At 35.5% G+C, this 16906-nt stretch overlaps 1 protein-coding gene across 1 annotated transcript; it reads right to left on the bottom strand.

Annotated features, from left to right (window-relative positions):
• Nucleotides 1-190: 190 nt before the first annotated feature.
• Nucleotides 191-9746, bottom strand: LOC122291473 (nuclear transport factor 2-like). The gene is made up of 10 exons (XM_043099201.1): nt 9523-9746; nt 8685-8755; nt 8447-8584; nt 7702-7975; nt 7394-7620; nt 7001-7178; nt 6753-6874; nt 6583-6642; nt 1354-1417; nt 191-843 (listed from the first exon to the last, which is right to left on the bottom strand). Exons 2-10 carry the CDS (start codon nt 8739-8741, stop codon nt 548-550), a joined length of 1416 nt encoding a protein of 471 aa, XP_042955135.1. The 5' UTR covers nt 8742-8755; nt 9523-9746; the 3' UTR covers nt 191-547.
• Between the last annotated feature and the right edge of the window lie 7160 nt (nt 9747-16906).

The raw sequence follows: 16906 nt of genomic DNA on the forward strand, positions 1-16906 counted from the left end.
CTTCGAAGAAAAGGAGACACGAACTAAACGAACCCATTGATGTCTCGTGATCAAGATGAATATTAGCCACTTTCCAAATCTAATGTCGCATGGCTTTGCAACAGTTTCTTCGAATTGCAGAACATGAAAAATAATTGTAAATCCGGATGGACACATTTTTTTCACATTCAAAATTTAAAACTGCTCAGAATAAAGACTTGAAATATAAGCCGTTTTGCCATTAAGAGAGAAAAAAAATTACATATAAAGATGACCTATAGCCCAAGCATGCTCCTTTCACTCCCAGCCCCAAACTCCAAAAACTATGATCGGAAGAAAATTAAAATAAAGTGGCCTACATGGACCACAGCGAGCAAACTCTCCTGGAGGATGGACAGGACATACTACTAAATAGAATTTTTAGACAATTATCCACCCGAGATCAATGAAAATGACATGGGCGAAACCATAAATAAATTTCATATACCTCAGCTCAAAAAAAGATCCAATCACTTGATTAACCAACAGAAAAATCTTCAACTGCTATCCTCCTGAAAATCTTTGCTTCCTAGGCAGTAGCAGTTATCCGTGGAGCTGTACTTCTGGCCGCTGCATTTACAGCCAAGCCACCAGCACGATTCACACGCCCACCATTGCCACCCGTGTGATCAGTCCTCTGATATCCCTCTCCACGGCTAGAAAATCCACCTCGATTCCCATTCCTGCTGCCAAACTCAGTCCTGCCATTAAAGTCAACACGGCCATAGCCCCTTCCACCTCCATAGTTTCCGTTTCCACGCCCTCTTACTCCTTCATGCCTATATCCAGCTGTCCTTCCAGATGAAAATCGTCCCTTACTGTTACCTGTAAATTGAAACCATCAAATGTCACAATATCAAGGTGTTGACTATCATACCCCATATTGAGTGATAAGTGTAGGTGTACTGAGTGATAAGGGTAGATAGTTATGGAATCTTGCATAAGAAAAAAAAAAAAAAAATGGAACCGCGCATTGCTTGGGAATGAGAATTTCTTGCTCTTCATAATGTTTCCAATGGGACTTCAATAGTATTATTAACTAGTCCTTTTGAAGTATAGGCCCAAATGTAGATTGAGCATCCAACTGATAAGCCCAAATCTGCAGGTCAAACAGGGTATGAAAACCCTATTTGTCTATTTATTACAAATTGCACCAAAGTCTAATCAACATACTGCAAGTCCCCATCCCTCCAATGATTCAAGTGACATAGGTCTAACAGAAACAATTGCGATACCTAAACACTGCTTTCTTGATCTCTCTTCCAGTGATGAAAAATCATATTTACCTTCAAAAATATCTTAAACGAGTAAACTCAACCACAAAACCCAACCTACCTCGATTGGTAGATCTCTTTTCCTCAACAACAGCTTGGCGTCCACCAATGATGATGGGTGAAGCCTGAAAGATAAACAGAAATATTATTACATAATAACAATATACAATATAACATTAGAAGCTAAGCAACAACATTGGATTAAAAAAGATACCATTCAAACCACTCATTAGGAAGAGATTGAAACATCTACAATATTTTTTTTGTCCTTTTTTGTTAAAGTGAAAATTTTATTAATAGAAGACCACACAAAGCCCGAGAACACTGGATATATACAAGAAAAACACCTAGTTAAGAGGAGGAATCTACAAAATTTATTAATTTTGAACTATTAGAACCATTTACAATAAGGCATCATTAGAGTAAACATAAGATCTTTCTTAAAGTAAATAACTACAACATTCTCTTCAAATTTCTATTAATATAAATTAATGGAGAATTACTGCAAACTAAATTTGGTCAGGTAATTTGGCAAATATCAACATTGAAGAACACCAACGAAAATTGACCCTATACCTCCCCCATAAGAAGGGAGGGAATTCTATATCCACCGAATTTAATGATTCAACCATTGACCAGATAGAAACAGGCGTCCATCAGCAATCAATCTTCAATCAAACAAAAACAAGAACAACCCAGTTAGACACAAATATGATCAATATAACTGAATTAGCCTCGACAAGTAGGTGCGTGTATCACAAGTAAAGACAGGTATGAATACTCGATCTCATTAATTGTTGCGGTGAAGAGGCAACTACACGGTGGGAGCAAAGAAACATGCTTTTAAATTCCAAGAAAGTAGGACTATTGGGGAATGGGACAAATATTTATTTCTGGCATGATAATTGGTGCGGGGATTCAGCTCTTAAATATGTTTACCATAATCTTTTTAGGATTGCTAGAAACAAAGGGGATGCAGTGGCTGACTCTTATCAGTTTTCTAATAATATGTTGCATTGGAATGTGGAATCTACCAGAGATTTACAGGATTGGGAAGTGTGTGAAGCTTGCTGATTTCTTAGTAAAATTATATGAGACAAAGATCGATCAGAATAGGGAGGATAGGCTGCTGTGGGTGCATGATTATAATTCCAGATTCTCACTGAGATCTTTCTACAAGGTGTTAAATAGTTATGGTGATAAAGTATACCCCTGGAAATGTATCTGGAGAGCAAGGGTACCTAGTAAAGTTGCATTTTTTTGTTGGCCGGTGTCTCTTGAGAAAATATTAACAACGGATAATTTGAGGAAAACAGGTTTATTTGTGATTGATTGGTGTTTTATGTGTAAAAAAGATGGCGAATCTGTTAGCCATCTTTTCCTAAATTGTGAAGTAGTGACAAAGCTGTGGAATGAGATTTTTGCAAGGGTAGGTGTAACAGCCCGCTAGAAATTCAATTGTGGAATTTCTATTGACTTTAGGAATCTCGTGAAGACTCTATAAGCTTTCACGAATCCACTAATCGCATAGGTTTTAGCCTGTCAACATAGTTAGTGTTATCACTCACTATGGTGCAAGAAATGCGATTTTAATTATTTGAGATAGTTAGAAGTGTCAGAATACATTATAGTCTACACCACTAGGCTTAATTGAATATATAGGATTTTTCAGTACTAAGTTTATTACGTTTATTTTTTTTTGAGTGAATAGTAACCTCGGTAAACAACTAAGCGCAGTGTTTTCAAAATCACAGTGTGAAATGTCCAAATTAGGTTAGCGAAATTTTATTTAGACACTTGGCAAGATCTTAACCACACATAATGAATAGTATTAGATACTTGGCACAAAGAGAAACCATTAGATGGAATTGTGAAGGAAATCAAGGTGTGAGATCATGACACCTAAGCAAAATACACATTTGAAAAATATCTTAAGAATAGAGATTTAAAATACACATGGAAAGATTTTAGCCACCTTACTCTTCCAATTTTACCCCACATTTGGAAAATATCTTAAACTGATTTTTGTAGATATTATTGGATATAATATTTTGAGATAATCTTTTATAGATATTTTGGGTAGGAGAAAACTACACTCAACTCTCAACTCCAGCCTTATCATCTTCCTTATCTCGTCCATAAGCATCTCCAGCCATCACCCACGAACTTATCTTCATTTACACGTTTCTTTAAAAGAATATCAAACACTTTCTCTCGGACAGCTTTTAGGAGTTCTTTTGCACGCCCATTTCCCTTGTGACTCCCCCAAATTCCGTTTGGGATCGAACGGAAATTTGAAGCGTCGAGACATGCAATACAAGGTTACCTGCCCCCGTTCATGACATATAAGATGCAATGTTTGATGTTAGTTTGAATATACGTGTTATATTATTATTTTGAATATATTTGATGTTAGTTTCAAAGATATGAAATTTTATGTAAAGAGATTTCAAAGATATCAATTTTTATCTGTTACATAATATATTCTGTCATGTATTACTGTACATTACAAGTATGTCATGTTAAATATGTTGTCTATTATATGTTATGCCATGTTACGAAATGTTTCTATCTCAAGTTGGTCATGTATTTCAAGTTATGTTCAAATCACGTTATGTTACGTCAGGGCTCCAGTCCTTTCGTTTTCTAGTCACGTTTTATCTTGAGTACATTCAGTTTGTGTAGAATACATGGGGCCACAACAACTGTAGAGTATGTATTTTTCATGTTAAGTCAAGTTTGCGTAGAATACATGGAGCCACAACAACTGTGGAGTATGTATTTTTCATGTTAATTCAAGTTTCAGAGTAAGTTCATACTAAGTCAAGTTTCAGATCAAGTTCATGTCAAGTCAAGTTCAGTTCATGTTTCAATTTAAGTTATGTCAATTATGTTATGTTGTACGCTAAGTTATGTTTTAATTATTTATGAATTTGATTATGCATTTATGCTTTTACTGTCATCCATGCATCATTAGCATGTGTGGAAGTTTTTTGTTAACTTGCTGAGATTTGTAATCAAATCTCACTGTGGTAGTCCCAACTACCATTCCCCCCGAATGGTAGATCTTGTTACAGGAGCTGACCAACTAGACACAGTCGATTGAACGACGGTGCGTCGTTAATGTTAATATAGTAGTTAAATTACTACTTGTACGATAGAGTTGCATCTCCAGTACTTTTGGATCATAACTATTTTGGACTAGTGTTGTGATTTTAGTTATTCTATAGGTTTTTATGTATGAAGTATGTTTTAAGCATTTGAGATATTTTCAATTTGGTGCATAGCATTGCTAAAGAAAAAAAAAATTATCCACTGCGAATATTGCATATTGTTATATGCATGTTAGGAACATTGCATCTTATATGTCATGAACGGGGGCAGGTAACCTTGTATTGCATGTCTCGACGCTTCAAATTTCCATTCGATCCCAAACGGAATTTGGGGGAGTCACAGGTGAAATGGGCGTGCAAAAGAACTCCTAAAAGCTGTCCGAGAGAAAGTGTTTGATATTCTTTTAAAGAAACGTGTAAATGAAGATAAGTTCGTGGGTGATGGCTGTAAATGCTTATGGACGAGATAAGGAAGATGATAAGGCTGGAGTTGAGAGTTGAGTGTAGTTTTCTCCTACCCAAAATATCTATAAAAGATTATCTCAAAATATTATATCCAATAATATCTACAAAAATCAGTTTAAGATATTTTCCAAATGTGGAGTAGACTTGGAAGAGTAAGGTGGCTAAAATCTTTCCATGTGTATTTTAAATCTCTATTCTTAAGATATTTTCCAAATGTATATTTTGCTTAGGTGTCATGATCTCACACCTTGATTTCCTTCACAATTCCATCTAATGGTTTCTCTTTGTGCCAAATATTTAATACTATTCATTATGTGTGGTTAAGATCTTGCCAAATGTCTAAATAAAATTTCGCTAACCTAATTTGGACATTTCACACTGTGATTTTGAAAACACTGCGCTTAGTTGTTTACCGAGGTTACTATTCACTCAAAAAAAATAAACGTAATAAACTTAGTACTGAAAAATCCTATATATTCAATTAAGCCTAGTGGTGTAGACTATAATGTATTCTGACACTTCTAACTATCTTAAATAATTAAAATCGCATTTCTTGCACCATAGTGAGTGATAACACTAACTATGTTGACAGGCTAAAACCTATACGATTAGTGGATTCGTGAAAGCTTATAGAGTCTTCACGAGGTTCCTAAAGTCAATAGAAATTCCACAATTGAATTTCTAGCGGGCTGTTACAGTAGGCATTGCTTGGGTGATGCCTTTGCGAGTGGTGGACTTTTTGGCTAGCTGGCAAGGTTTAGTGGGTGTGGAGGCAGTGCAGCAGTGTGGAGAATGATCCCCTTGTGTTTGTTTTGGTGCTTATGGTTAGAGAGAAATGGAAGGTGTTTCGAAGATTGCGAACGTTCTATGGAGGAATTCAGGGATTTTTTTCTTTAGCACTAGTTTTTGGGTGAAGAACCTTGTAAGGGATGGGAATATTTGTAATTTTTTGCCTTAGTTCTGCTTTGCTTTAGCTTGTATTTAGGTGTACTCACTTGTATACTTCATGTGTACTTGGGCTATGCCTATTTACTTGGAATAAATTCTCATTATCTATAGAAACAAAAGTATGACCATATCATGTCACTAATTCAATGAGTGTCAATAAGTATTGAGAACTCGAACGAAGTCACTAGACCTTTATTGAACTAAAACAATTAGAGATTCAAAAATAATAAACATGTATAACAGTAATAAAAATTCAAATGAGCCATAAAAAAATCTAAGTCTCATTCACTTTAAAATTCGACTTCAGTATTAATTAACCCTAGCATCAAAGTGAAGTCTGGTCGAAGATTAGAAGGTAAAAACAGATAGCATGGAATCAAAAAATTATTAAATAACCACTATAACACAGCAACGGTTATAGTTAGAAGATAATGATGTCGCTAAAAATGTAGGTAGGTGTCAACACGTGGCTGCAGATAATTGCCATGGTGGATGTTATCATGTAACACCCCCAATTCAGTCTAATGATGATGAATGAGATCCCACATTTCCTAAGAGAGAGAAAGTTCTTGCAATTTGTACTGAAATAAACTATTCTGCTGATTCTGTTAGTGAAGACAAACTGCAAGACCTGAATTTGAGGCAAGCATGCCACAGCTGGTTTTGCATCTACATACGCTAGACCAATTGTATTTAGATTATAACTGAAGTGCTTATATATTAAAAAAACAACAGAGATCAGCACAGAAAAATCAAATGCATACCTCGATTGCACTTTGCACAGCGCTTGCCACCTCAAACTCCACAAAGCCAAAACAGAATCCCTGGTGTATTGATGCATGGACAATAAACATTTTTTTTTTATAATTCATGGACTAAAAGCATTAGCTGAGGAAACGATCTATAAGCAATTTGAGTTTACATTATGACATACCTTTTGGCTTCTAACTTGAATACCGTCAATCTTAATAGGTCCAAATTGCTTGAACTCACTTTCGAGCAAGGCCGGCGTAGCATTCACAGGGAGGCCTTTTACGTAAATAGAATGACCATCAGCTGCAGATAAACACAAACATATAGACGATAAATACATTCATACAGAATAACCAACACAACCAGGATGCAGATCACATGGTAAGTTTACTAGCAGAAATAATGGTACAATAACAACAAACTACAAACCTTCAGATTCCTTCTCACCACCATTTTCAGCAGCATTTGAGCTGGAAACTGGTGTCTGAGGCACCGGGGCAGGAGGAGGTCCAGCAGTCACTAGTTGCTCTTGGCTCTTGGAAACAGACTTCCGAGATACTGGCATTTGGGTTGAAAATGGAGCAGCATTCTCCTTCAAAACCTTAACCTGTAATAACAAAATATATAGGATTTATAAAAAATAAAAAAAGACCACGTTAAAATAAAATAAACTAGCAATAAAAAGCTAAAAGGAAGACCACTTGTTCCCAAATCTTGGTCCTCTTACTACTAAATAATTAGCCCCCCACATTTAGAGATTATCCGTTATTGCCAAGGAAATGATAACTTCAAAGCATAGGATTTTACATAATAGCCACTTACAATAGAGGCATATGACTTCTTGGGAGCTTCTTCAATTTTAGAATTAGATTCAACCACTATCTGCCAACCGTCTGAAACTTCGTCACCGACCTCGGGAACTGCTGGTTCCTCCTCTTCAATTGGAGCGTGTCCATTCTCAGGAGGATTATACACTTCCTCTTCATCAACAACCTCTGGCACTGTAGTCAGAGTCTCGGAAATATGATTCTCCTGCACAGGAGAAGGATCTGCAACAATATACATCTACAAAGTCAGTTGGCGTGAGCCAAAAATCTAAGCTTTGAATTGTGAAGTGTTTTTCACATTACCAAGGTCAGAAGTAAGAGGTTCTTCGACATCATTAATGAGAGCCTCATTCCCATTGTCAACATATCTAAAAACATCATTCAGAACAAAGTAGCCTATGTCTTGAGGAGCCAGGAAGAAAGTTTGAGTAAATTTGCGCCTCAAACTATCCTTTGCAGTCAAATACCCAGTAACAAGAACAAGGACTCCCCCGTTGAAAGAATCTTGTGAATCCACAGTTAAGATTTCTGCACTTAGTTCACCATAATGAAGCGAGAGTATCTTCTCATTGATTGCCTACTCAAAGAAAATCAGTCAGCATATAGAGAGGGATCAAAGGGTCCACTCCTAATTTTCACCATTTGAAGGTGAACACCTGCCAATTCCTAAAAAAATTTACCATACAAATAAAACCAAAAATGTTAAAAAGAGTCAATAAAACTCGAATCACTCCCTTGTTTAACTCTCAAACTGCACCTACTTTACCACCCTAATTAGTCAGATTTTCTAGATTGCTCTGTTTGGTCTCTGAGAAAAAAACTATAAAAATTGTTTTAAACATTGAAACCCTCTTTTTCATCATACGTTTATCAACCAGATAACTTTTCTAGGCACAACCATTTTTTCAGCAACTGAAGCATATTTAATTGCATAAAGCGAACTGGTAAACAGTAAACAAGGCGCATCTTGCAGGCAACTAGGCTTTGCAAGTGTAGATGAATAGGAAAATTAACAAAAATAAGAGGAAAGAGAATGACGGTAGCTCACTTGCATAGTGGTTGTAATACTCATTGCCCCATTTTCTTCTTGACGACCAAGCTTACTAGTATCCTGGTAAAATCGATGAACAAGCTCCGGGGATTGATGCAAGATAAGGTAGTACTGGTGGACAAAGGCATTGCCAACCTAGGTTTGACCACAAATTCATCCAAAATAGATTAATACCCTAAAAACAACAACCACACAATACCTTTAATAATTTTCCCAGTCCAAAAACAATACATACAACATCAGCAGCAGGAGTGCAGGCTGCAGCTAAGACTTCTGCCTCTGAAGATGCCATCACCGAATTGATTTCTGATAAGCAATTAAAAAAACAACTATTACTTTACATAAAAAAATCACAACTGCCATGGATCTGCTACCCTAAAGGGTGGCTTGATGCCAGCCACACCCCTCAAAACTGACTCTTTTTTTCCTTCCCATCTTTTTTAGTTATTTTTTATCCTTTTATTTTCAGCATGACATGGCATTTATTAAACCTAGATTACCCATATCAGCTGGTTAGATGACATGGCAAGTGTCTCATTGGATGAGACATCAGTTTGTAAGAAAATAATAGTAAAATTTGAAGAAACATCAGTTCGCAAGTGTCACAACCATCACAAGAGAATTATACATCGACGCTTGGAGGGAAAATGTTTTCGGTAATCTTCACCGAGCAAACATCATCCATCCCGCAAAAAAAACAGAGAACCCTACAGACCCATTGGCTACAGCCTACTTCAACGTAAACCTGGAGAGAATTATTAGATTAAAACCTCATCAATTATTTACATTCTAAGCCACACTGGTTTCCGTTTTCACGGGAACAGTATCCCAAGTAACAAATTGAGCAGGAAATGAAGATGAAATAATAAAATAAAAGGTTGGTTTTTTCTTTTTAAAAAGTAACGACGATCCATCAGAGGATTTTTCGATACGTGTTCATAACAAAATTTTACCATGTAGTATCTTCCCAGAAAGGAAAAAAAACAGGGCCTAAGAAAGCATAAAACAAAACAACACTCCAATAACACTATTGACGTGATTTGTTTTGTGGGGGAGGGGAACGGCAGCAGTACCTGATCGAAGAGTGCTGATTGGGCAGAGATTGAGAGAAGGGTATTTAAATAGTAGCTCCGCGACCTTCTCTCACCTCCCACGGTGGTTTCTTTTCTAGGGTTTATATTAGGGTTCCCTTCAAGATCTTGAAGAGGGAAGAGTGTGCGTGACGGTGTTCGGGAATAGGGATAGAGTAAAATAGAGGGTTTTTAAAGAAAGCAGTGTAAAAGGGCGGAAAACTGCAGCACTCTGTAACAGGAAAGGAATAAAGCTACCTTGCCCTGAAGTGTACCGCAATTATTATTATTATTATTATTTTTTTTTAACTTAATAATCAAGAAATTGATTTTTAATATATTAATATTTTTTATCTAAAAAAAATATTTTAATTATAAAAAAATTACATAAAAATAAATTTACAATCTGACGTAACTTATTGCATCAAATTATAAAGTTACTTTTATTATAAAATAGATCTAATAGATTATATAAAGTCATATCAATTTATAAATTTACTTTTATGTAATCGCTTTATGTCTGTAGTAGATTAGTAGTTCTCTTTTTTTATTATAAAATAATCTCATAAATTTAAAGTGGTTAATCCTTTTATAAATTTATTTATATTATAAAATAAATGTCACAGATTATACCAAGCTATATTATTTAATTTTGTGAAGTTATTTTGAAATGTAGCACTATGTTTTTTCTTTTAACGTCCACATCTGTTAAAAAAGAAAATAAATAAATAAATATGGGATTAGGATTAACCGGAATTAAACAGGATTTAGTATTCTAGGATTTAAAGTAAATAAATATATGAATTAATTTTATAGTGTTTACATGTACAGTCTCTCTATCTTCCACTGATAAAAAAGAAAAGAAAAAAGAAACTCTACTTGTATTCCATTTTAGGCTCCAACATTGATGTACATGAAGTTTTAAGTGATTGAAATCAATCTAGGTCCCATATAATTATTGCATAAGGTTTTAGAACGAGGAAAAACATTTCTTAAATGAGAAATGATATTTACAGTCGTGGTTGTGCAAGTGGCGTGCAGTCGCTTTAAAAAAAATTGAATTAATATGGGACCCACATGAAAAAAAAATTAACTTTTTAATTGTAAACCCCACTTTTTTTCAAAACGATTATGCGGCGTTTGTAATTATACGACTGTATATAACATTATACGTTCAACAAGTATTATAGGCCACGTTTCATGTACTGCCCATCAGCTTTCACCATAAAAATAAAAAATGAAACTTAAAAAAAAAGGTTATATTTCTCTTCCATTTTAGACTCTAAATTCACGTGTAAATTTTAAGAGATTGAAATCCAAATCCCCTATAATTATTGCATAAGATTTTAGAATAAGAAAGAAAAGTAATTGCATGAATTCGATTTTAAATTATTTATTGAGTATTTATTATTTTCAATGCGATATTCCATATATTAAATACTATAAGATATTTTTAAAAGTCCACTGATTTCTCTTCAACTTTAGATGTTAGGATTTTAACAAAACTCCTGTAACATCTATTAGAGCTACTACCTGCACCGTCTAGGACTTGGGTCCTACCCCTAATCCTTGCATGGGTGATGAGGCAATTTGAAACCCAAATCTCGGCACTGTCCGTTGTGGGTGGGTGCCCCTGTTTGGATGTCAAGGGACGGATTGGATCTGATGGTCGTTCGTCCACCCCTCCCAAAATCAAAAAAATATCAAAATCCAACATCAAACTCTAGTGTAATATATATATAGAGAGAGAGAGACACATACCTGGGAGAGGTTGGGGAGTTGATGAGAGAGAGAGAGACACTAGTTGGGCCGCAAGTGTTTGCCCGAGATGAAGAGAGATTGAGAGGAGAAAGATAGAGAGACGCCACGGCGGGAAAGGTTAAGTTTTAAACAAGAGGCCCTCTTCTGGACGGTTACGCCGTTCTCAATCCCTTAATGGCAACAAATAACAGATAGACACGTGAGCAATCCACTTTTAAATACTATGAACCACGTTATAGGGGATAGCAAAGTCCAATACATTAGAAAAATAGAGAACAAATTCACTTCGGTATTATCCCTTGCGCTTCGTCGCACGTTCCCAGTCCGTCGCAGCCCGTCAAGCGCCCCATCACCCCTCCCTCCCTTCCTCCGTCTCTCTCTCTCTCTCTCTCTCTCTCTCTCTCTCTCTCTCTCTCTCTCTCTCTCTCTCTCTCTCTCACAGGAACCCACTCCCTCCCTCCCATCGAGCCCACCCGTTCAATGTTTATCTAGATCTTACAAAAATCGCACTGTATTTTATAAATACAAAAATCATAGATCTATCCAAAAATTTTCACACTAAAATTTGAAATAAATTTGGGGAAGATTTTTTAAACTGGTAATCGCAGCTCCATCCAAAAACTTTTTGGTAGACTACTGTAAATTTACATTAGAAAGAATATGGAGGAACAACCAGTTTTCCACCTTTGCTCCTGGGATAGAACTGATTTCGTTTATCAAGCTTTGTACACCTGAAAGTAAAAATGTAAGAAAGTTTATTGTTAGTCCATTGTACATGCATCTTTTCGATATTTGGTTTGAATTTTACTGCAATTAAAATTGGAAAAAAAAAGAAAAAAAAAAAAAAAACCTCAATGATCATGGGTAGAAACTCAGAAGCAGCTTTGAAGATAACTTCTTGATTTCCCAGAATCATCAAAAGAGTGAAGATGACTCACTTTGTTGCATTTTTCGTGTTTGGATGGAGTGGGTGGGGCTTGAGCTCGAGGGAGAGAGTAGTTCCCGAGAGAGGGGGGTAGGGGGGCTGAGGGAGATGAAAAATGAAAAATTTCTCTACAATGCAACCACAAGGTTGAAAAATAGATTGTCTATGTGGCACATTCTCATTGGATGCCGTTTTTGAGAGAATAAAGGATACGCCTACGGAAAGATTTTCTCTTTAAACAAAGCTTAATATAATAACGTTATTTTATTTAAAAAAATATTTATTTAATATACATATATATTTATATATATGGACTGGGCTGTGCTAGGTGGACGAGGTAAACCACAAGCAGGCTTGGGCCCCACCCTCAACCTTCGACTGCATACAAGCATCCACCCGCATGCCCCCTGTCTTGGCTAGACGGAGGCTGGATGATTAGCTTTATCATGGACTGTCTCACTTTTTTCAAAATATCTATTAATTAAATGTTTGTTGTAAAATAATATTATTGTAAAATAATATTGTTGTAAAATAAATTATATGACCACCTTGAGCTAGCCGACATAGGCACAGTGCATAGTGCCAGCATAGTACTGCATAGTAACTAGCATAGTGAATGGCCGACATATGCACAGTGCATAGTGTCAGCATAGTACTGCATAGTAAGCTAGCATAGTTCCCTTTGTACGCCTATATATATCATTGAATTCTTTAAGAAATTCATAAGTTTCATAACTTCTCTGAGCTCTATCTCTCTCTCCTTTTAGAAAGTTTTATACTAAATTTATCTCTCTTTTTCCTTTTGGATAGTTTTATAACACGTTATTAGCACGAAAGTTCTGACGATCTTGAAGCTAATAGTCCTCTACTTCAAGTAAGTCTTTCAATATATGTTTGTAGTTTTCAAAATGAATATGAAATATTAAACATACTTATGTTCCTGATTTATATATGTAGAAAATGTCAAATCTTACAAAATTGGAATTCGTTGCTCTTGACATTTCTGGAAAAAATTATTTATCTTGGATCCTTGATGCTGAGATCCATCTGGATGCAATGAACCTGGGAGATACAATTAAAGAAGGAAATCAAGGGTCCCTGCAGGACCGTGCTAAGGCAATGATTTTCCTTCGGCACTATCTTCATGAAGAATTAAAAACTGAGTATCTAACGGTGAAAGATCCACTTATTTTGTGGAATGATTTAAGGGAGAGATATGAACACCAGAAAACTATAATCCTCCCAAAAGCTCGTCATGATTGGATGCACCTGAGGTTGCAAGACTTCAAGAGTGTTAGTAAGTATAACTTTGCACTCTTTAAAATTAGCTCGCTATTGAAATTATGTGGTGAAAAAGTCACTGATGATGACTTGTTAGAGAAGACATATACTACTTTTCATGACTCGAATGTGCTCCTGCAGCAGCAGTATCGAGAGCGAAAGTTCAAGAAATATTCTGAACTTATATCTTGTCTTCTATTAGCTGAGCAAAATAATGAGCTTTTATTAAGAAATCACCAGTCACGTCCTACTGGTTCTATATCATTCCCTGAAGTGAATGGTACTAGATTTACATCATTCCCAGAAGCGAATGGTGCATCTTTTCAAAGAAAAAGAGAGCGTGGACGTGGTAAGAAAAACTATAGAAGTAGAGGTCCTAGAAGTGACCACACTAAAAGGAAAAATAATAGATATACACCGTACCACCAGAAGTGGTTCAACTCAGAAAAGGGCAAAGGTCCTTAAAATAAATTTGTAAAGAAATATGAAGATGAATGCCATAGATGTGGTATGACTGGACATTGGTCTCGTACCTGTCGTACAGCTAAGCACTTGATTGACTTATACCAATCTTCTATAAAAGAAAAAACAAAGAAATTTGAAACAAATTTTGCTGAACCATCATATGCTTTAAATTCTATAGATTGAGAAGATATTACAAGTCTTGATGTTTCTGATTTCTTTGAGGATTCTAGTGATAGAGTTGATCATGGAAGTGTTCCTTTTTAATTAATGTATTTCCTTTATATTATTGTAAAATATTTTTATTCTGCAATGTTTTTTTTAGTAATGAAAGTTTTATATATTTTGTAGAATCATGAGTCTTATTGATAAATTTTCTATCTCCGAGATGAATAATAAAGATGTATGTCTGGCTGACAGTGCTACAACTCACACAATTCTTAAGGATAAAAAATATTTTCAAAATCTAACATTGAGTAAAACCTATGTTCATACCATTTCCGATTCATCGAATCTAATTGAAGGCTCCGGAAGAGCTTATATTGTGTTGCCTAATGGCACCAAATTTTATATTAATGATACTCTATTTTCTTCACAATCCAGAAGAAATTTATTAAGTTTTAAAGATATACGTCGTAATGGTTGTCATATTGAAACCATTAACGAAGACGATAAAGAGCATCTTCTCATTACTAAAATAATTTCGAGCTAGAAGCTCATATTAGAAAAACTGTCTGCCCTCTCATTTGGATTGTATTATACAAAAATGAGAACAATTGAATCACATGTTGTAATGCACCAGAAGTGCATTGATCCCAAAATATTTATGACTTGGCATGATCGCCTTGGACATCCGGGATCAATAATGATGAGACGAATAATTGATAATTCGTATGGGCATCCCCTAAAGAATCAGAAGATTATCTTACCCAATGAATATATATGCTCTGCATGTTCTCAAGGTAAATTGATTATCAAACCATCTATCTCAAAGGTTGTTTTTGAATCTCCATCTTTTTTACAAAGGATTCATGGAGATATATGTGGGCCTATTCAACCATCAAGTGGACCGTTCAGATATTTTATGGTTTTAATTGATGCATCAAGTCGATGGTCACATGTTTATCTATTTTCCACTAGAAATGCTGCATTTGCTAAACTTCTTGCACAAATAATTAAGCTACGAGCACAATTCCCTGACTATCCAATTAAAACTATTTGATTGGATAATGCAGGAGAATTTACATCTCAAGCTTTTGATAATTATTGCATGTCAATAGGAATAGATGTTGAACATCCAGTTGCCCACACACACACTCAAAATGGTTTAGCTGAATCATTGATTAAAAGGCTTCAGCTAATCGCTAGACCTTTACTCATGAAATCAAATCTTCCTATTTCTGCTTGGGGACATGCTATAATTCATGCAGCATCATTAATTCGAGTTAGGCCATCAGCATATCACAAATATTCACCATTACAGCTTGCATTTGGTCAGCAACCAAATATTTCTCATCTTCGTATTTTTGGATGTACTGTATATGTTCCAATTGCACCTCCACAATGTACAAAGATGGGCCCTCAACGTAGACTTGAGATATATGTTGGGTTTGATTCTCCATCTATTATCAGATACCTTGAGCCTCTTACAGGGGATATGTTTAAGGCACGTTTTGAGGATTGTCATTTTGACGAATCCATTTTTCCAACATTGGGTAATGAGAAGTCGGTGCCTGAAGTACGACAAGAAATTACTTGGGAAAATAAAGCTCTTTTCCAATTTGATCCTCGTACAAAAGAATGTAATCTAGAGATTCAAAAGATTATTCATTTGCAAAGTGTTGCAAACCAATTACCGAATGTATTTACTGACACTAAAGGTGTGGTAAAATCATATATTCCTGCTGTTAATGTTCCAGCAAGGATTGCAGTCCCTGAAAGACAAGTTACCAAAATAGCAATAGGCGAATCTAAGATACGCCTGAAGCGTGGACGGCTTATTGGTGCTAAGGACAAAATTCCTCGGAAGAGGAAAATACAAAATGAATTTGGTACTCCTGAAGAGTCCATACCAACATAGGTCATAAGAGTAATTGATGCTCCTGAAGAGAGTAAATCTCCTGAAAAAGAACCTTCTGAAGAGGTATTTCATGAAATGTCTTTCCTTGAAGAGGGACAGGTACCTGAAAATAACGAGATCTTGATACATTTCATGAGTACAAGAGAAATTTTGAATAGAAATAAAACTGTTGTCGACAACATATTTTCATATAAAATGGCTCTTGACATTACCAGAAGTAATGAAGAAATTGAGCCAAGAACTGTCGAAGAATGTCGACGTAGAGATGACTGGCCAAAATGGAAATCAGCTATTGAAGCTGAATTAAACTTGCTAGCAAAGCGAGAGGTCTTTGGACCAATTATACAAACACCAAATGGTGTAATGCCCATTGGATATAAATGGGTATTTATACGTAAACGTAATGAAAGCAATGAAATTATGCGATATAAAGCACGACTTGTTGCACAAGGTTTCCTGCAAAAACCGGAGATTGATTATGAGGAAACATACTCTCTTGTTATGGATGCAATCACATTCAGATATTTGATCAGTTTGGCAATTATAAAAAGATTGAATATGCAATTGATGGATGTGGTCACTGCATATTTATATGGATCATTAGATCATGACATATATATGAAAATTCCTGAAGGATATAAAATGCCTGAAGCTTCTAATCTGAGTATATCCAGAAGTATGTATTCTATTAAACTTCAAAGATCTTTATATGGGTTAAAACAATCCGGACGCATGTGGTATAAACGCCTTAGCGAATATCTATTGAAAGAAGGATTTGAGAATAATCCAATATGCCCATGTGTTTTTATTAAGAAATCAGACTCCGGATTTATTATTATTGCGGTTTATGTTGATGATCTAAATCTTATTGAAACTCT

The sequence above is a fragment of the Carya illinoinensis genome, chromosome 13, assembly GCF_018687715.1.
Source record: "Carya illinoinensis cultivar Pawnee chromosome 13, C.illinoinensisPawnee_v1, whole genome shotgun sequence".
NCBI lineage: Eukaryota > Viridiplantae > Streptophyta > Magnoliopsida > Fagales > Juglandaceae > Carya > Carya illinoinensis.

Coding starts and splice junctions, on each gene's coding strand:
- LOC122291473 (XM_043099201.1), bottom strand. CDS start 8,741: ATGGCATCTTCAGAGGCAGAAGTCTTAGCTGCAGCCTGCACTCCTGCT. Junction 7,976..8,446: donor GTATTACAACCACTATGCAA/GTGAGCTACCGT, acceptor TTCTTTGAGTAG/GCAATCAATGAGAAGATACT. Junction 6,875..7,000: donor TGGTGAGAAGGAATCTGAAG/GTTTGTAGTTTG, acceptor GTTTATCTGCAG/CTGATGGTCATTCTATTTAC.